We start from the raw sequence: 20,917 nt of genomic DNA on the forward strand, positions 1-20,917 counted from the left end.
GGTACACCTTTGTGGGCTTATAACTTGGCTTCTGAATATCCTAGAGAGGTCAGGTTTAATTTAGAGTACTCCAGTTAACAGCCCCCATTACCCCAAAAAGGAATGGAGTCATTAGCACTTATGGTTTTTAAATGGCACCCAGTATTATGTTGCACAAAGCACAATTTCACATCATTCTGGGTTCATTTGTGTGAAAACAAGGTCCAATCAGGCTGAAACGTTACAGGAAGGTAGAATCTATTGAGTTGTAAGTGATCTGAACGTTTCATGACGATAGCACTTTCCTAAGGGGGTCAAACCATGTCCCAAAGGTCACCGGATCTGGTGTCAATTTAAAGTAGTCCAGTTACACATTTGTGGGCTTATAACTTGGCTTCTGAATGTCCTAGAGAGATCAGGTTTATTTTAGTGTACTCCAATTAACAGCCCCTACAACCACAAAAAGGAATGGAGTCATTAGCACTTATGGTTTTTAAATGGCACCCAGTATTATGTTGCACAAAGCACAATTTCACATCATTCTGGGTTCATTTGTGTGAAAACAAGGTGCAATCAGGCTGAAACGTTACAAGACGGTAGAATCTATTGAGTTGTAAGTGATCTGGATGTTTCATGATGATCGCACATTCCTATAGGGGGTAAAACCATGTCCCAAAGGTCACCGGGCCTGGTTTCACTTTAAAGAACTAGTCCAGTTACACATTTGTGGGCTCATAACTTGGCTTCTGAATGTCCTAGAGAGGTCAGGTTTGTTTTAGTGTACTCCAATTAACAGCCCCTACAACCACAAAAAGGAATGGAGTCATTAGCACTTATGGTTTTTAAATGGCACCCAGAATTATGTTGCACGAAGCACAATTTCACATCATTCTGGGTCCATTTGTGTGAAAACAAGGTCCAATCAGGCTGAACCGTTACAAGAAGGTAGAATATATTGAGTTGTAAGTGATCTGAACGTTTCATGATGATCGCACATTCCTATAGGGGGTCAAACCATGTCCCAAAGGTCACCGGGCCTGGTGTCACTTTAAAGAAGTAGTCAAGTTACACCTTTGTGGGCTTATAACTTGGCTTCTGAATATCCTAGAGAGGTCAGGTTTGTTTTAGAGTACTCCTATTAACAGCCCCCATTACCCCAAATAGGAATGGAGTCATTAGCACTTATGGTTTGTAAATGGCACCCAGAATTATGTTGCACGAAGCACAATTTCACATAATTCTGGGTCCATTTGTGTGAAAACAAGGTCCAATAGGGCTGAAACGTTACAGGAAGGTAGAATCTATTGAGTTGTAAGTGATCTGAACGTTTCATGATGATCGCACATTCCTATAGGCGGTCACACCATGTCCCAAAGGTCACCGGGCCTGGTGTCACTTTAAAGAAGTAGTCCAGTTACACCTTTGTGGGCTTATAACTTGGCGTCTGAATGTCCTAGAGAGGTCAGGTTTATTTCAGTGTACTCCAATTAACAGCCCCTACAACCACAAAAAGGAATGGAGTCATTAGCACTTATGGGTTTTAAATGGCACCCAGAATTATGTTGCACGAAGCACAATTTCACATCATTCTGGGTCCATTTGTGTGAAAACAAGGTCCAATCAGGCTGAAATGTTACAAGAAGGTAGAATCTATTGAGTTGTAAGTGATCTGAACGTTTCATGATGATCGCACATTCCTATAGGGGGTCAAACCATGTCCCAAAGGTCACCGAGCCTGGTGTCACTTTAAAGAAGTAGTCCAGTTACACCTTTGTGGGCTTATAACTTGGCCCCTGAATGTCCTAGAGAGGTCAGGCTTGTTTTAGTGTACTCCAATCAACAGCTGCTACAACCACAAAAAGGAATGGAGTCATTAGCACTTATGGTTTGTAAATGGCACCCAGAATTATGTTGCACGAAGCACAATTTCACATCATTCTGGGTCCATTTGTGTGAAAACAAGGTCCAATCAGGCTGAAATGTTACAAGAAGGTAGAATCTATTGAGTTGTAAGTGATCTGAACGTTTCATGATGATCGCACATTCCTATAGGGGGTCAAACCATGTCTCAAAGGTCACCGGGCCTGGTGTCACTTTAAAGAAGTAGTGCAGGTACACCTTTGTGGGCTTATAACTTGGCTTCTGAATATCCTAGAGAGGTCAGGTTTAATTTACAGTACTCCAGTTAACAGCCCCCATTACCCCAAAAAGGAATGGAGTCATTAGCACTTATGGTTTTTAAATGGCACCCAGTATTATGTTGCACAAACCACAATTTCACATCATTCTGGGTTCATTTGTCTGAAAACAAGGTCCAATCAGGCTGAAACGTTACAGAAAGGTAGAATCTATTGAGTTGTAAGTGATCTGAACTTTTCATGACGATAGCACTTTCCTAAGGGGGTCAAACCATGTCCCAAAGGTCACCGGATCTGGTGTCAATTTAAAGTAGTCCAGTTACACATTTGTGGGCTTATAACTTGGCTTCTGAATGTCCTAGAGAGATCAGGTTTGTTTTAGTGTACTCCAATTAACAGTCCCTACAACCACAAAAAGGAATGGAGTCATTAGCACTTATGGGTTTTAAATGGCACCCAGAATTATGTTGCACGAAGCACAATTTCACATCATTCTGGGTTCATTTGTGTGAAAACAAGGTGCAATCAGGCTGAAACGTTACAAGACGGTAGAATCTATTGAGTTGTAAGTGATCTGGATGTTTCATGATGATCGCACATTCCTATAGGGGGTAAAACCATGTCCCAAAGGTCACCGGGCCTGGTGTCACTTTAAAGAACTAGTCCAGTTACACATTTGTGGGCTCATAACTTGGCTTTTGAATGTCCTAGAGAGGTCAGGTTTGTTTTAGTGTACTCCAATCAACAGCCCCCACAACCACAAAAAGGAATGGAGTCATTAGCACTTATGGTTTGTAAATGGCACCCAGAATTATGTTGCACGAAGCACAATTTCACATCATTCTGGGTCCATTTGTGTGAAAACATGGTCCAATCAGGCTGAAATGTTACAAGAAGGTAGAATCTATTGAGTTGTAAGTGATCTGAACGTTTCATGATGATCGCACATTCCTATAGGGGGTCAAACCATGTTTCAAAGGTCACCGGGCCTGGTGTCACTTTAAAGAAGTAGTGCAGGTACACCTTTGTGGGCTTATAACTTGGCTTCTGAATATCCTAGAGAGGTCAGGTTTAATTTAGAGTACTCCAGTTAACAGCCCCCATTACCCCAAAAAGGAATGGAGTCATTAGCACTTATGGGTTTTTAAATGGCACCCAGTATTATGTTGCACAAAGCACAATTTCACATCATTCTGGGTTCATTTGTGTGAAAACAAGGTCCAATCAGGCTGAAACGTTACAGGAAGGTAGAATCTATTGAGTTGTAAGTGATCTGAACGTTTCATGACGATCGCACTTTCCTAAGGGGGTCAAACCATGTCCCAAAGGTCACCGGATCTGGTGTCAATTTAAAGTAGTCCAGTTACACATTTGTGGGCTTATAACTTGGCTTCTGAATGTCCTAGAGAGATCAGGTTTATTTTAGTGTACTCCAATTAACAGCCCCTACAACCACAAAAAGGAATGGAGTCATTAGCACTTATGGTTTTTAAATGGCACCCAGTATTATGTTGCACAAAGCACAATTTCACATCATTCTGGGTTCATTTGTGTGAAAACAAGGTGCAATCAGGCTGAAACGTTACAAGACGGTAGAATCTATTGAGTTGTAAGTGATCTGGATGTTTCATGATGATCGCACATTCCTATAGGGGGTAAAACCATGTCCCAAAGGTCACCGGGCCTGGTTTCACTTTAAAGAACTAGTCCAGTTACACATTTGTGGGCTCATAACTTGGCTTCTGAATGTCCTAGAGAGGTCAGGTTTGTTTTAGTGTACTCCAATTAACAGCCCCTACAACCACAAAAAGGAATGGAGTCATTAGCACTTATGGTTTTTAAATGGCACCCAGAATTATGTTGCACGAAGCACAATTTCACATCATTCTGGGTCCATTTGTGTGAAAACAAGGTCCAATCAGGCTGAACCGTTACAAGAAGGTAGAATATATTGAGTTGTAAGTGATCTGAACGTTTCATGATGATCGCACATTCCTATAGGGGGTCAAACCATGTCCCAAAGGTCACCGGGCCTGGTGTCACTTTAAAGAAGTAGTCAAGTTACACCTTTGTGGGCTTATAACTTGGCTTCTGAATATCCTAGAGAGGTCAGGTTTGTTTTAGAGTACTCCTATTAACAGCCCCCATTACCCCAAATAGGAATGGAGTCATTAGCACTTATGGTTTGTAAATGGCACCCAGAATTATGTTGCACGAAGCACAATTTCACATAATTCTGGGTCCATTTGTGTGAAAACAAGGTCCAATCAGGCTGAAACGTTACAGGAAGGTAGAATCTATTGAGTTGTAAGTGATCTGAACGTTTCATGATGATCGCACATTCCTATAGGCGGTCACACCATGTCCCAAAGGTCACCGGGCCTGGTGTCACTTTAAAGAAGTAGTCCAGTTACACCTTTGTGGGCTTATAACTTGGCTTCTGAATGTCCTAGAGAGGTCAGGTTTATTTCAGTGTACTCCAATTAACAGCCCCTACAACCACAAAAAGGAATGGAGTCATTAGCACTTATGGGTTTTAAATGGCACCCAGAATTATGTTGCACGAAGCACAATTTCACATCATTCTGGGTTCATTTGTGTGGAAACAAGGTGCAATCAGGCTGAAACGTTACAAGACGGTAGAATCTATTGAGTTGTAAGTGATCTGGATGTTTCATGATGATCGCACATTCCTATAGGGGGTAAAACCATGTCCCAAAGGTCACCGGGCCTGGTGTCACTTTAAAGAACTAGTCCAGTTACACATTTGTGGGCTCATAACTTGGCTTCTGAATGTCCTAGAGAGGTCAGGTTTGTTTTAGTGTACTCCAATCAACAGCCCCTACAACCACAAAAAGGAATGGAGTCATTAGCACTTATGGTTTTTAAATGGCACCCAGAAATATGTTGCACGAAGCACAATTTCACATCATTCTGGGTCCATTTGTTTGAAAACAAGGTCCAATCAGGCTGAATCGTTACAAGAAGGTAGAATATATTGAGTTGTAAGTGATCTGAATGTTTCATGATGATCGCACATTCCTATAGGGGGTCAAACCATGTCCCAAAGGTAACCGGGCCTGGTGTCACTTTAAAGAAGTAGTCAAGTTACACCTTTGTGGGCTTATAACTTGGCTTCTGAATATCCTAGAGAGGTCAGGTTTGTTTTAGAGTACTCCTATTAACAGCCCCCATTACCCCAAAAAGGAATGGAGTCATTAGCACTTATGGTTTTTAAATGGCAATCAGAATTATGTTGCATGAAGCACAATTTCACATCATTCTGGGTTCATTTGTGTGAAAACAAGGTCCAATCAGGCTGAAACGTTACAGGAAGGTAGAATCTATTGAGTTGTAAGTGATCTGAATGTTTCATGATGATCGCACATTCCTATAGGGGGTCAAACCATGTCCCAAAGGTCACCGGATCTGGTGTCAATTTAAAGAAGTGGTCCAGTTACACATTTGTGGGCTTATAACTTGGCTTCTGAATGTCCTAGAGAGGTCAGGTTTGTTTTAGTGTACTCCAATCAACAGCCCCTACAACCACAAAAAGGAATGGAGTCATTAGCACTTATGGTTTTTAAATGGCACCCAGAATTATGTTGCACGAAGAACAATTTCACATCATTCTGGGTCCATTTGTGTAAAAACAAGGTCCAATCAGGCTGAAACGTTACAAGAAGGTAGAATCTATTGAGTTGTAAGTGATCTGAACGTTTCATGATGATCGCACATTCCTAAGGGGGTCAAACCATGTCCCAAAGGTCACCGGATCTGGTGTCACTTTAAAGAAGTAGTCCAGTTACACATTTGTGGGCTTATAACTTGGGTTCTGAATATCCTAGAGAGGTCAAGTTTGTTTTAGAGTACTCCAATTAACAGCCCTTATTACCTCAAAAAGGAATGGAGTCATTAGCACTTATGGTTTTTAAATGGCACCCAGAATTATGTTGCACGAAGCACAATTTCACATCATTCTGGGTTCATTTGTGTGAAAACAAGGTCCAATCAGGCTTAAACGTTACAAGAAGGTAGAATCTATTGAGTTGTAAGTGATCTGAACGTTTCATGATGATAGCACATTCCTAAGGGGGTCAAACCATGTCCCAAAGGTCACCGGATCTGGTGTCACTTTAAAGAAGTAGTCCAGTTACACATTTGTGGGCTTATAACTTGGCTTCTGAATGTCCTAGAGAGATCAGGTTTATTTTAGTGTACTCCAATCAACAGCCCCTACAACCACAAAAAGGAATGGAGTCATTAGCACTTATGGTTTTTAAATGGCACCCAGAATTATGTTGCACGAAGCACAATTTCACATCTTTCTGGGTTCATTTGTGTGAAAACAAGGTCCAATCAGGCTGAAACGTTACAGGAAGGTAGAATCTATTGAGTTGTAAGTGATCTGAATGTTTCATGATGATAGCACTTTCCTAAGGGGGTCAAACCATGTCCCAAAGGTCACCGGATCTGGTGTCAATTTAAAGAAGTAGTCCAGTTACACATTTGTGGGCTTATAACTTGGCTTCTGAATGTCCTAGAGAGATCAGGTTTGTTTTAGTGTACTCCAATCAACAGCCCCTACAACCCCAAAAAGGAATGGAGTCAATAGCACTTATGGGTTTTAAATGGCACCCAGAATTATGTTGCACGAAGCACAATTTCACATCATTCTGGGTTCATTTGTGTGAAAACAAGGTGCAATCAGGCTGAAACGTTACAAGACGGTAGAATCTATTGAGTTGTAAGTGATCTGGATGTTTCATGATGATCGCACATTCCTATAGGGGGTAAAACCATGCCCCAAAGGTCACCGGGCCTGGTGTCACTTTAAAGAACTAGTCCAGTTACACATTTGTGGGCTCATAACTTGGCTTCTGAATGTCCTAGAGAGGTCAGGTTTGTTTTAGTGTACTCCAATCAACAGCCCCTACAACCACAAAAAGGAATGGAGTCATTAGCACTTATGGTTTTTAAATGGCACCCAGAAATATGTTGCACGAAGCACAATTTCACATCATTCTGGGTCCATTTGTGTGAAAACAAGGTCCAATCAGGCTGAATCGTTACAAGAAGGTAGAATATATTGAGTTGTAAGTGATCTGAATGTTTCATGATGATCGCACATTCCTATAGGGGGTCAAACCATGTCCCAAAGGTAACCGGGCCTGGTGTCACTTTAAAGAAGTAGTCAAGTTACACCTTTGTGGGCTTATAACTTGGCTTCTGAATATCCTAGAGAGGTCAGGTTTGTTTTAGAGTACTCCTATTAACAGCCCCCATTACCCCAAAAAGGAATGGAGTCATTAGCACTTATGGTTTTTAAATGGCAATCAGAATTATGTTGCATGAAGCACAATTTCACATCATTCTGGGTTCATTTGTGTGAAAACAAGGTCCAATCAGGCTGAAACGTTACAGGAAGGTAGAATCTATTGAGTTGTAAGTGATCTGAACGTTTCATGATGATAGCACTTTCCTAAGGGGGTCAAACCATGTCCCAAAGGTCACCGGATCTGGTGTCAATTTAAAGAAGTGGTCCAGTTACACATTTGTGGGCTTATAACTTGGCTTCTGAATGTCCTAGAGAGGTCAGGTTTGTTTTAGTGTACTCCAATCAACAGCCCCTACAACCACAAAAAGGAATGGAGTCATTAGCACTTATGGTTTTTAAATGGCACCCAGAATTATGTTGCACGAAGAACAATTTCACATCATTCTGGGTCCTTTTGTGTAAAAACAAGGTCCAATCAGGCTGAAACGTTACAAGAAGGTAGAATCTATTGAGTTGTAAGTGATCTGAACGTTTCATGATGATCGCACATTCCTAAGGGGGTCAAACCATGTCCCAAAGGTCACCGGATCTGGTGTCACTTTAAAGAAGTAGTCCAGTTACACATTTGTGGGCTTATAACTTGGGTTCTGAATATCCTAGAGAGGTCAAGTTTGTTTTAGAGTACTCCAATTAACAGCCCTTATTACCTCAAAAAGGAATGGAGTCATTAGCACTTATGGTTTTTAAATGGCACCCAGAATTATGTTGCACGAAGCACAATTTCACATCATTCTGGGTTCATTTGTGTGAAAACAAGGTCCAATCAGGCTTAAACGTTACAAGAAGGTAGAATCTATTGAGTTGTAAGTGATCTGAACGTTTCATGATGATAGCACATTCCTAAGGGGGTCAAACCATGTCCCAAAGGTCACCGGATCTGGTGTCACTTTAAAGAAGTAGTCCAGTTACACATTTGTGGGCTTATAACTTGGCTTCTGAATGTCCTAGAGAGATCAGGTTTATTTTAGTGTACTCCAATCAACAGCCCCTACAACCACAAAAAGGAATGGAGTCATTAGCACTTATGGTTTTTAAATGGCACCCAGAATTATGTTGCACGAAGCACAATTTCACATCTTTCTGGGTTCATTTGTGTGAAAACAAGGTCCAATCAGGCTGAAACGTTACAGGAAGGTAGAATCTATTGAGTTGTAAGTGATCTGAATGTTTCATGATGATAGCACTTTCCTAAGGGGGTCAAACCATGTCCCAAAGGTCACCGGATCTGGTGTCAATTTAAAGAAGTAGTCCAGTTACACATTTGTGGGCTTATAACTTGGCTTCTGAATATCCTAGAGAGATCAGGTTTGTTTTAGTGTACTCCAATCAACAGTCCCAACATCCACAAAAAGGAATGGAGTCATTAGCACTTATGGTTTTTAAATGGCACCCAGAATTATGTTGCACGAAGCACAATTTCACATCATTCTGGGTTCATTTGTGTGAAAACAAGGTCCAATAGGGCTGAAACGTTACAGAAAGGTAGAATCTATTGAGTTGTAAGTGATCTGAACGTTTCATGATGATAGCACATTCCTATAGGGGGTCAAACCATGTCCCAAAGGTCACCGGGCCTGATGTCACTTTAAAGAAGTAGTCCAGTTACACATTTGTGGGCTTATAACTTGGCTTCTGAATATCCTAGAGAGATTAGGTTTGTTTTAGTGTACTCCAATCAACAGCCCCTACAACCACAAAAAGGAAGGGAGTCATTAGCACTTATGGTTTTTAAATGGCACTGTTGAGGGTCTGACCTCATGAGGAAATTACTATGCAGTGATTTTCTCCAAAATGACTGTGCTTAAATTGCTCTGAAAAGCAAATAATCACATCAGCACCAAGAAACTTCATTTCCCATGATGCTTTGCACACGGAAGCATTGGGATGATGTCACCGCCTAATACCAGAAACACGTTCTGCGCATGTGCGGGAGGCCATGGAACTTTTCCCGCAAACTAAGACTATAAATCATCAGGAAAGACAAAGGAACCTCGTTCTTTTGCCCAGGATACCTGGCGGTAAGGACACGCTTGTCGAACGCTCCGACAACTTGAGCACGCGGAAGCTCTAAGTGCCCAAGTTGAGCCACGCAACCGCTGGAAACCACTCCAACTCCATCGGGACCTGACTGGGAACGAGCGGAGCTCCATTCAGCTCTCAGAGACGCTGTAAGTTGTCAAACTCAGCACAAAAGAAACTTCGTTCTCTTTGTGTCCAGCCCGTGGAGAAACACTCGTGGAGCCAAACAACGGAGAAAGCATCAAACCGACGGACGACGCCAAACTGCGGAGAAACACGGAGAACCGTCAAATCAAACAGCTGGGGACGCCTTGCTGCTCTGGTGATCAGAAAACTAATTTCTCTCTCTCCTTTTCTTCTCCCGTTTCCTCTATAGTCCAGAATAAGCAATAAAACCGCGCTATTGCTTAAAAAGTAGCTTCGTGTCTCCTCTTTCGTTCCCAAACACGTCCGTCAGGTCATTTTGAAAGAATAAACTGCTTATTTATCATTGTTTGAATATCTTTAAATGTTTCGGCCATGGCCAGGCTGATAAACTAAAAGATATTAACTTGTGATTAATCTTTTGTGTTGTTTCATGATCCTTTGAAATGTTTTGAGTGAATTTAAGGTTAAGTTACTACTGATTCTAAGTGCTTTGGAAGTTAAAGTGCAAGTTGCCACCCACACTTTAGCCAGACAAAGGGGTCAGCCATCTTGCATACAGACTCCATTTTAGAAACACACACACACACATACATACACACAAAACACCTTGAACATTATTTTGAATATACATCCTTTTATTATATCACATGGTTATTATTCATTTATGCCACTGTTTATTCATTTGACAAATTGTTAATTAAACGTTATAAAATTCAGATTTTCGTCTCCAGTAGCTTTGTTGTGTCGAAGAGAAGTCTCTGCTCCAAGGATTCTACGAACTTCAAGAAAGACTGATAAGAGTTTTGGATTCAATTTTCCCCGGTTAAAGGGGAATGGTGCCCCGTATATCTAAGAATATCTTAATTAATTAATAAATCAGTAAATATTCCCATATTTACAGAATTTATTGAAGAATCCAAAAGTAAGTTAAAGCTTACGAATTGTTCGCTCCTAATAACCCCAACAGCACCCAGAATTATGTTGCACGAAGCACAATTTCACATCATTCTGGGTTCATTTGTGTGAAAACAAGGTCCAATCAGGCTGAAACGTTACATGAAGGTAGAATCTATTGAGTTGTAAGTGATCTGAACGTTTCATGATGATAGCACTTTCCTAAGGGGGTCAAACCATGTCCCAAAGGTCACCGGATCTGGTGTCAATTTAAAGAACTGGTCCAGTTACACATTTGTGGGCTTATAACTTGGCTTCTGAATGTCCTAGAGAGATCAGGTTTGTTTTAGTGTACTCCAATCAACAGCCCCTACAACCTCAAAAAGGAATGGAGTCATTAGCACTTATGGTTTGTAAATGGCACCCAGAATTATGTTGCACGAAGCACAATTTCACATCATTCTGGGTCCATTTGTGTGAAAACAAGGTCCAATCAGGCTGAAACGTTACAAGAAGGTAGAATCTATTGAGTTGTAAGTGATCTGAACGTTTCATGATGATCGCACATTCCTATAGGGGGTCAAACCATGTCCCAAAGGTCACTGGGCCTGGTGTCACTTTAAAGAAGTAGTGCAGTTACACATTTGTGGGCTTATAACTTGGCTTCTGAATATCCTAGAGAGGTCAGGTTTGTTTTAGTGTACTCCAATCAACAGCCCCTACAACCACAAAAAGGAATGGAGTCATTAGCACTTATGGTTTTTAAATGGCACCCAGAATTATGTTGCACGAAGCACAATTTCACATCATTCTGGGTCCATTTGTGTGAAAACAAGGTCCAATCAGGCTGAAACGTTACAAGAAGGTAGAATCTATTGAGTTGTAAGTGATCTGAACGTTTCATGATGATCGCACATTCCTAAGGTGGTCAAACCATGTCCCAAAGGTCACCGGGCCTGGTGTCACTTTAAAGAAGTAGTCCAGTTACACATTTGTGGGCTTATAACTTGGCTTCTGAATATCCTAGAGAGGTCAAGTTTGTTTTAGAGTACTCCAGTTAACAGCCCCTATTACCTCAAAAAGGAATGGAGTCATTAGCACTTATGGTTTTTAAATGGCACCCAGAATTATGTTGCACGAAGCACAATTTCACATCATTCTGGGTCCATTTGTGTGAAAACAAGGTCCAATCAGGCTGAAACGTTACAAGAAGGTAGAATATATTGAGTTGTAAGTGATCTGAACGTTTCATGATGATCGCACATTCCTAAGGGGGTCAAACCATGTCCCAAAGGTCACCGGGCCTGGTGTCACTTTAAAGAAGTAGTCCAGTTACACCTTTGTGGGCTTATAACTTGGCTTCTGAATATCCTAGAGAGGTCAGGTTTGTTTTAGAGTACTCCAATTAACAGCCCCCATTACCCCCAAAAGCAATGGAGTCATTAGCACTTATGGTTTTTAAATGGCACCCAGAATTATGTTGCACGAAGCACAATTTCACATCATTCTGGTTCCATTTGTGTGAAAACAAGGTCCAATCATGCTGAAACGTTACAAGAAGCTAGAATCTATTGAGTTGTAAGTGATCTGAACATTTCAGGATGATCGCATATTCCTATAGGGGGTCAAACCATGTCCCAAAGGTCACCGGGCCTGGTGTCACTTTAAAGAAGTAGTCCAGTTACACATTTGTGGGCTTATAACTTGGCTTCTGAATATCCTAGAGAGGTCAAGTTTGTTTTAGAGTACTCCAATTAACAGCCCCTATTACCTCAAAAAGGAATGGAGTCATTAGCACTTATGGTTTTTAAATGGCACCCAGAATTATGTTGCATGAAGCACAATTTCACATAATTCTGGGTTCATTTGTGTGAAAACAAGGTCCAATCAGGCTGAAACGTTACAGGAAGGTAGAATCTATTGAGTTGTAATTGATCTGAACGTTTCATGATGATTGCACATTCCTATAGGGGGTCAAACCATGTCCCAAAGGTCACCGGGCCTGGTGTCACTTTAAAGAAGTAGTCCAGTTACACATTTGTGGGCTTATAACTTGGCTTCTGAATATCCTAGAGAGATCAGGTTTGTTTTAATGTACTCCAATCAACAGCCCCTACAACCACAAAAAGGAATGGAGTCATTAGCACTTATGCTTTGTAAATGGCACCCAGAATTATGTTGCACGAAGCACAATTTCACATCATTCTGGGTCCATTTGTGTGAAAACAAGGTCCAATCAGGCTGAAACGTTACAGGAAGGTAGAATCTATTGAGTTGTAAGTGATCTGAACGTTTCATGATGATCGCACTTTCCTATAGGGGGTCAAACCATGTCCCAAAGGTCACCGGGCCTGGTGTCACTTTAAAGAAGTAGTCCCGTTACAAATTTGTGGGATTATAACTTGCCTTCTGAATATCCTAGAGAGGTCAGGTTTGTTTTAGAGTACTCCAATTAACAGCCCCCATTACCCCAAATAGGAATGGAGTCATTAGCACTTATGGTTTTTAAATGGCACTCAGAATTATGTTGCACGAAGCACAATTTCACATCATTCTGGGTTCATTTGTGTGAAAACAAGGTCCAATCAGGCTGAAACGTTACAGGAAGGTAGAATCTATTGAGGTGTAAGTAATCTGAACGTTTCATGATGATAGCACTTTCCTAAGGGGGTCAAACCATGTCCCAAAGGTCACCGGATCTGGTGTCAATTTAAAGAAGTAGTCCAGTTACACATTTGTGGGCTTATAACTTGGCTTCTGAATGTCCTAGAGAGGTCAGGTTTGTTTTAGTGTACTCCAGTCAACAGCCCCTACAACCACAAAAAGGAATGGAGTCATTAGCACTTATGGTTTGTAAATGGCACCTAGAATTATGTTGCACGAAGCACAATTTCACATCATTCTGGGACCATTTGTGTGAAAACAAGGTCCAATCAGGCTGAAGGGTTACAAGAAGGTAGAATCTATTGAGTTGTAAGTGATCTGAATGTTTCATGATGATCGAATATTCCTATAGGGGGTCAAACCATGTCCCAAAGGTCACCGGGCCTGGTGTCACTTTAAAGAAGTAGTCCAGTTACACATTTGTGGGCTCATAACTTGAGTTCTGAATATCCTAGAGAGGTCAAGTTTGTTTTAGAGTACTCCAATTAACAGCCCCTATTACCTCAAAAAGGAATGGAGTCATTAGCACTTATGGTTTTTAAATGGCACCCAGAATTATGTTGCACGAAGCACAATTTCACATCATTCTGGGTCCATTTGTGTGAAAACAAGGTCCAATCAGGCTGAAACGTTACAAGAAGGTAGAATCTATTGAGTTGTAAGTGATCTGAACGTTTCATGATGATCGCACATTCCTATAGGGGGTCAAACCATGTCCCAAAGGTCACCGGGCCTGTGTCACTTTAAAGAAGTAGTCCAGTTACACCTTTGTGGGCTTATAACTTGGCTTCTGAATATCCTAGAGAGGTCAGGTTTGTTTTAGAGTACTCCAATTAACAGCCCCCATTACCCCCAAAAGCAATGGAGTCATTAGCACTTATGGTTTTTAAATGGCACCCAGAATTATGTTGCACAAAGCACAATTTCACATCATTCTGGGTTCATTTGTGTGAAAACAAGGTCCAATCAGGCTGAAATGTTACAGGAAGGTAGAATCTATTGAGTTGTAAGTGATCTGAACGTTACATGATGATCGCACATTCCTATAGGGGGTCAAACCATGTCCCAAAGGTCACAGGGCCTGGTGTCACTTTAAAGGAGACATAACATGCATTTAAATTATTCCTTTTTTGCAGCTAAATCATTCAGTTGGTGTCTAAAAATAGTGAAACAGCCTTTCTTTGGTCAGATTTCCTCATTAATGTTGATCTAAAGACCCCTCCTTTACCCCTATTCTGAGCACACGGTCAGCATGATCCGTTCTAGGTACTGTCTCTTTAAATCTGGAAGAAGCACTGAAACTCTGCCCCTTCTTCTGAGCAGGAGCGGAGGGGGTGACTCCAGTCGTACATTTTAGTAGTTTTTTTTTAGAGAAAACGCTATTTAGCATATCTGAACCTTTGTGACAGCATTTTTTTGACATGTCGGGAGATTTGTCTATCCAGCCGTACATGTTTGAGCCAGAGTCCGACCCTGAGCAACAAGACAATGAAGAGAATGATTCTGACCAACCACGGCTACAAATGCATGTAAACCAATGGTATATCACTAGCACTTAATTACTATTTATTCGTTTATTCATCGTCCTCCTGCGCACTGAAACCACTGTGAAGAAAATCCTCTTGGGCGCTTTCTGTAGCACTTCTCTAACCATTCCTTCATTAGACTTTTATTTAATGTGGTTTTAGGTGTACATGTGGGAACTGCTCTACAATGCCCACTGAGATAGAAAATCTATGCTGTAAAGAAATTCCTAAGGTCAGTGTGTTTTACAATAAAACCTAAATCTATTTTACTTTCATTCTAAATAAAATATAACTTATTAGGTTAAAGCCAGAATGGATGAAGTATCAAGCACAATGACATGCATGGTGGATCATCCAGGATTAGAGCCTGTCTGCCTCAATGTGTATTCACTGCAGAATGCAATAAATGTTTACAAGGCCCAGTTTGGACCCTTACGTCTAAGAGGAATTGTACAGTAAGAAAAAAGTTTTTATTGGTTCTTCATATACAAATATTATTTAAAAAAATCTCACAGCAAATACGTAAATCCAAAGCAAAAAAAAACAAAAACACTATAGTAGTGTTAATGGACATTTGTTAATGTCTTCTCTTTCTGTTACAGTCGTTACAGGTACTGTTCATACAGATGCTTTGTTTCCTGGTGCTGGGGATATCTGGGCCGCAATGTTCGTGTCGTCCTGCCGTCTTGTGTTGTGCTCAGGATACGGCAGGAGTTTCCAGATGATGAGGGGCGTTATGTTGGCTTCAAACCGGTGCTGGGTTGAAGCGGGAAACATAGGCCGAGACAACTGTTGTCTTCTCTGGTCTGGTGTACTCAGATGAGAGGGTTGGTGGGATGTTAATCTTTGCTACCTCATCGACAAATGGAGTTGGGTCAGGGAAAACTTGTTCAAAGACCAGCTGCATGATGTCATCCACGTATTCTGCAATGACACAAACAGTATTGACATTTGTTTTTACATGCAAGTTATTGAATGTAGTATGTAGTAGTATGTTCTTTTGCACTGCTGTTTATAATGGTGTTTTTGGTTGTGTTTTTAGTCATTATTTATTTTATTTATAATTTCATTTTGCTGCTGGTTTTTCAGATTTTTGTAAAATTTTCAATAAAAAACGGAAAATAAAATGAATCAATTTATTGTTTTCCAGTTATCATATTAGAGAGCAACGCAGTTGAACTTACTAAATGTTGGAGCTGTTTTGATTGGCCTTGCTGTTGCTTCTCCCTTCTTGAACTTTGGAAAACACAGCCTGAACATATGCTGGCCAGACGAGGTAGTAGCGGTCAGACGCTGGCCATTTTCGTTGAAGTGCAGCGCTGCCAGAAAAAGCCTGAAAGACAAAATGGATATTCTCTAATTTATTAAGACATTTTTCTTTTTATACAGCATTCTGAATAAAAAGAAAATTAATTAATTAACTTGTCATGCTGCCATCTAGTGATGTGAGTGGGGATGTGTTTTAGATTTGAAATGATAATGACACTCTCTTTCCTGGTAGTGTTTTGTCTTTGTACAGCATTTTATCATACTTTTGATTACCTGCACAGCATTCCCAGGAAAGGGTAGTGTGAGTGTTTTGGTGCAAACTGCAAAATCACACTGTTGAAGGCTTCTATGGCTGATGTCTGCAAGTGAGGGCTTAGCTTTTCTACATCCTTCAGAATCCTCTTTGTGGTCCACAGGTTCTCCAGTCTGCAGAATGCTGGTGTTGCTATAAAAGAAAAGTAATAATAAACTGACAGCCTAATTAGATTAATTATTCATAATACAATCCCCACCTGGTTTTAACCATTTGCTTTTATCTCTCGACGTGCGTTGTGGATGTAAACACCGAGGGAAAACTGGATCATCATGCGAGTGAATGTTCTGCACATGGTTTAAGATGGAGGTCCACTTAGCCACTCTTTCCTGTGGAGTTGAAGATGAAGCAGCAGTCCAGTAAATGTGATTCTTCAGGCTGTGAAGCCACCTGCTCAGTTCAGCGCAGTCTTTGTTTTGTGCAATCTTTGTCATCTTTTTGGATAACCCTTATCAAAAAGAAAGTAGTAAAGAACACAAGACACCAAATAATTTCATTATTATAAATCCAGGGTCATTAAAAAGTCCTTATATAACCAAGTCAACCTAAATACAGTCAAAAATACCTTTTTGGATATGCCACACATCGTAGTAGTGGGTGATCTTGGCCACTTGTCTCAGGTACTTCTGGACTTGAGGATGGCGGTCAGTAACAACACAGTCCAAAGATATATTGTGTTCATTTAAGACACCTAGACTGCGTTTCAGACCCTCAAGCTCCATGTAGTAACTTCCACCAACTTCATTGCTCTGCTTGAGCAAAATAAACATTATTAATTAATTGCAATATGAATTAAAAATTATTTTGTGGATCTCTAGCAGATAATAACTTCTTGAAACATTTCTCATCACTGCACAAACCTGAACGAGTTGCAAATCCACTATCCTCTGGCTCCTCAGATCCATCATGGTATAACTGCCATACTTCGCAGAGTGACCTTTTAGAAGCACAATGTGAATTTAACTAATTAGATAAAATTTATAGTTACAGCAAAATCAAATAAAGGATAATTGTTTACCTGGAGAGTCAGCCCTCATGTCACCACCAAGTATGGCAGGTTGTTGATTTAGCTCCTCCATCATGCCATCCTGTGCTGACTTCCCCGCATGTACAATAGCTGGCTCAATATACAGTCTTGCATGCCGTCGGAATGTGAAGTGGTGGAACATTTGAAGTTTCATTGCCTGGAAAATCTAAGGAAACACAAAACATTATGTCTAAATATATACCATATTTTGGAAGTTTATATTGTGATGGAAGTTAGTTATTCATTACTTTTTCCAATTTGAAGAATGATCCACCGTTTGAATAAACAGCAACAGAAAGTTGAAGATTCCCCACTGGAGTACCTCCATGTAATGGCTGACTATTCCATTTTCTAAGATAATCACAGTGGAGACATCGCTGCTCGACAGTCAGAAAAGTGCCAATTCTTCTGGTCTGCACCCTTGTTGCTCGTTGACACACAGGGCATTTCTCAAACAGTTCCAAAAGGCATTTCTCATATACTATATAGGTATTCATACTGTATGCTGGAACTGATGTGTCCTTTCTAGAGTGGATATAAAACAAATAATTAATGAATAATTTGTGAATGTATCTGAAAGAATATAAATAAATGCTGGTGCTGTATAGCTTACGTGTGTTCAGTGATGTCCGTCAAAGCACTTATTGATGCCAGAGGGTCATATGTTTTATCTTGTGGGCTTGGGATGTTCATTGAACTACTGCCTTCTAAAGTGTCGTCAGCGTCTGTGGTCTCATCCAAACAAGGTCTCTTTATAGGTGTGATATGTTCTTCTGGTATAGCAGACAAATGTTGGCGCTTCACTGGTGTGGAGGTCACAAAATGTGTGGTGTGAAGAGAGCCTGTTGTTGAAGTACCAACTACAACTTCAGAGAAATCCATGCTTGTCTGTGTGCCTTACAGTGAAAAATAAATTAACAATACTGCCAACTTTGTTTGCTTAACTACATTTCTTACAGAAATTTGCTAGCATGGCAGTGTAAACATTTAACTTACCTATACTTCTGAAATGTGGCCCTAGAGTTTTCAGTGAGAGTTGGGTTCCAACTGCACGCATCTGTGGTTTCGTCTGACAGCCTGAACTGGTAAAAGATGGCTTCTGTGTCCTTGGTGTTGGGAGCTGGAAATGAAATAGTGCATTTTTAATTGCATTGTAACATGTGCAATAACAGTACAGTACAGATGATTGTTTAATAACACAATCAATTTTTATAAATTATAATAATTTGGTATTTCTGCTATGCATCTTACATCAAATGAAGTCACTTGTACACTGCCACTTTTTCCACTCATAACATTCAGCTACATCTGAAACTGTTTGACTTCATTGCAGAGCAAAGCTCACCTGTGATGTCTTCTCATTAAATGACCTAGTTCTCGGATTTGACATTACTGATCACACAACGTGATGTAGATACACGTAGGACACGAAAAATAAGCTTAAAGTAGCATCTTTGACACAACTTGTCAGACATTTTTGTCCAAAAACACAGAATAGAGGAGGTTTAGTGTTTTTACATAGGCCCTACAGTGTGCATTTCAGAAGGAATATGAAAAAATGGTTTAAACTTCGTTTTAGGATCGGTTTGATTGTAAATACACACGGAAAATACGCTTTCTTGACAATCCTTGTCATTGTTTTGGGATGAAAACGTGAATATAAAAATAATACACGCGCATTTACACCAAAATACCGGTGAATCCGGGTCAACGCATGCGTTCCGTTAGTGGTTCTGGAGCTTTTGGGTCGCAGCCTGATAGCAGCGCTGCTAAACAATGCGATAATCTCACGGTGGGCAAGCAAAATATAAAACGTGTTTAGCTGTCCATGAGATGTAAATGGCAGTCCCTTACCCCTGTTTAATACAGGATGCACAATGCAAAACTTTGATCGACTTCTAATTTACAGTACATAATATTGGTGCACAAGAGAAACATCAGCTCTAAATGCTAAATTAGCATTTAGCTAGCTTAACGACCACATGGTGCTAACAAAAGCAAACGGCATGCCCTAAGGCTATTAAAATGGTTGGAGTTCACAAAAGGAAAGTAGTAAATTAACTTTGCAGTCAGTTATTAATTATATCAAGCTTACCTCTTTGCTGGTGTGTCCATCATCCCCATACTCAGCGGGAACTGAGCCCTCAATGAGTCGAAGCCTTTGGGCTAGTCATTCTCTGTACTGCAGTAGGTTGGTGAAGCACTCGTATTTAAAGTGCTTTGAGCAAACAAAAAGTACTTTACGCACAGAAGATGGGACATTACCATGAAAAATAAAATTCAACCAGGCAATTCTAACTTCTTCTGATGCAGGAGGATGGTGTAAACACTCGTGTGGATGAGTACATCCATAGACAGAGCATTTCAAGTTATCTAACCGTGGTTTTGGCATTATTCACTCTGGACTACAACTGTCCTAGCGAGGGAAAAAAAATGGCGGCTTTACTTTCTGTGTAGCCAGAGAGCCATGACCATATTTGGTAGTTATCCGGACTAAATTAATTACTGATGTCATTGATAATGTAAAAACTGAACGGGTGGACAAATATGCCCAAAACTTAATTATTAAATATCTAAATAGCAACTCCGGTGAATAATATAAGCCTTTTTGCTCACTTAGACACTTAAAATGTGAAACACACTGTGTTAATGGATAAAAAAGTGGGTTTTTCATGTTATGTCTCCTTTAAAGAAGTAGTGCAGTTACACCTTTGTGGGCTTATAACTTGGCTTCTGAATATCCTAGAGAGGTCAGGTTTAATTTAGAGTACTCCAATTAACAGCCCCCATTACCCCAAAAAGGAATGGAGTCATTAGCACTTATGGTTTGTAAATGGCACCCAGAATTATGTTGCACGAAGCACAATTTCACATCATTCTGGGTCCATTTGTGTGAAAACAAGGTCAGATCAGGCTGAAACGTTACAAGAAGGTAGAATCTATTGAGTTGTAAGTGATCTGAACGTTTCATGATGATCGCACATTCCTATAGGGGGTCAAACCATGTCCCAAAGGTCACACTGGGCCTGGTGTCACTTTAAAGAAGTAGTCCAGTTACACCTTTGTGGGCTTATAACTTGGCTTCTGAATGTCCTAGAGAGGTCAGGTTTGTTTTAGTGTAGTCCAATCAACAGCCCCTACAACCACAAAAAGGAATGGAGTCATTAGCACTTATGGTTTATAAAGGGCACCAAGAATTAGGTTGCACAAAGCACAATTTCACATCATTCTGGGTCCATTTGTGTGAAAACAAGCTCCAATCAGGCTGAAACGTTACAAGAAGGTAGAATCTATTGAGTTGTAAGTGATCTGAACGTTTCATGATGATCGCATATTCCTATAGGGGGTCAAACCATGTCCCAAAGGTCACCGGGCCTGGTGTCACTTTAAAGAAGTAGTCCAGTTACACATTTGTGGGCTTATAACTTGGCTTCTGAATATCCTAGAGAGGTCAAGTTTGTTTTAGAGTACTCCAATTAACAGCCCCTATTACCTCAAAAAGGAATGGAGTCATTAGCACTTATGGTTTTTAAATGGCACCCAGAATTATGTTGCACGAAGCACAATTTCACATCATTCTGGGTCCATTTGTGTGAAAACAAG

At 40.5% G+C, this 20,917-nt stretch overlaps 2 protein-coding genes across 2 annotated transcripts in view; both read right to left on the minus strand.

Moving 5' to 3' along the window:
- LOC139072149 (uncharacterized) overlaps positions 1-20,917 on the minus strand; it is a 496,796-nt gene that overhangs the window by 281,642 nt on the left and 194,237 nt on the right. The gene's annotated exons all lie outside the window — the stretch shown is intronic.
- LOC139061623 (uncharacterized) lies at positions 13,885-19,211 on the minus strand. Its single transcript, XM_070555276.1, has 9 exons — positions 18,311-19,211; positions 17,928-18,210; positions 17,563-17,839; positions 17,306-17,480; positions 17,148-17,224; positions 16,853-17,036; positions 16,487-16,735; positions 15,890-16,419; positions 13,885-15,629 (listed from the first exon to the last, which is right to left on the minus strand). Exons 1-8 carry the CDS (start codon positions 18,369-18,371, stop codon positions 16,244-16,246), a joined length of 1,482 nt encoding a protein of 493 aa, XP_070411377.1. The 5' UTR covers positions 18,372-19,211; the 3' UTR covers positions 13,885-15,629; positions 15,890-16,243.

Source organism: Nothobranchius furzeri, chromosome 10, assembly GCF_043380555.1.
Source record: "Nothobranchius furzeri strain GRZ-AD chromosome 10, NfurGRZ-RIMD1, whole genome shotgun sequence".
Lineage (NCBI taxonomy): Eukaryota > Metazoa > Chordata > Actinopteri > Cyprinodontiformes > Nothobranchiidae > Nothobranchius > Nothobranchius furzeri.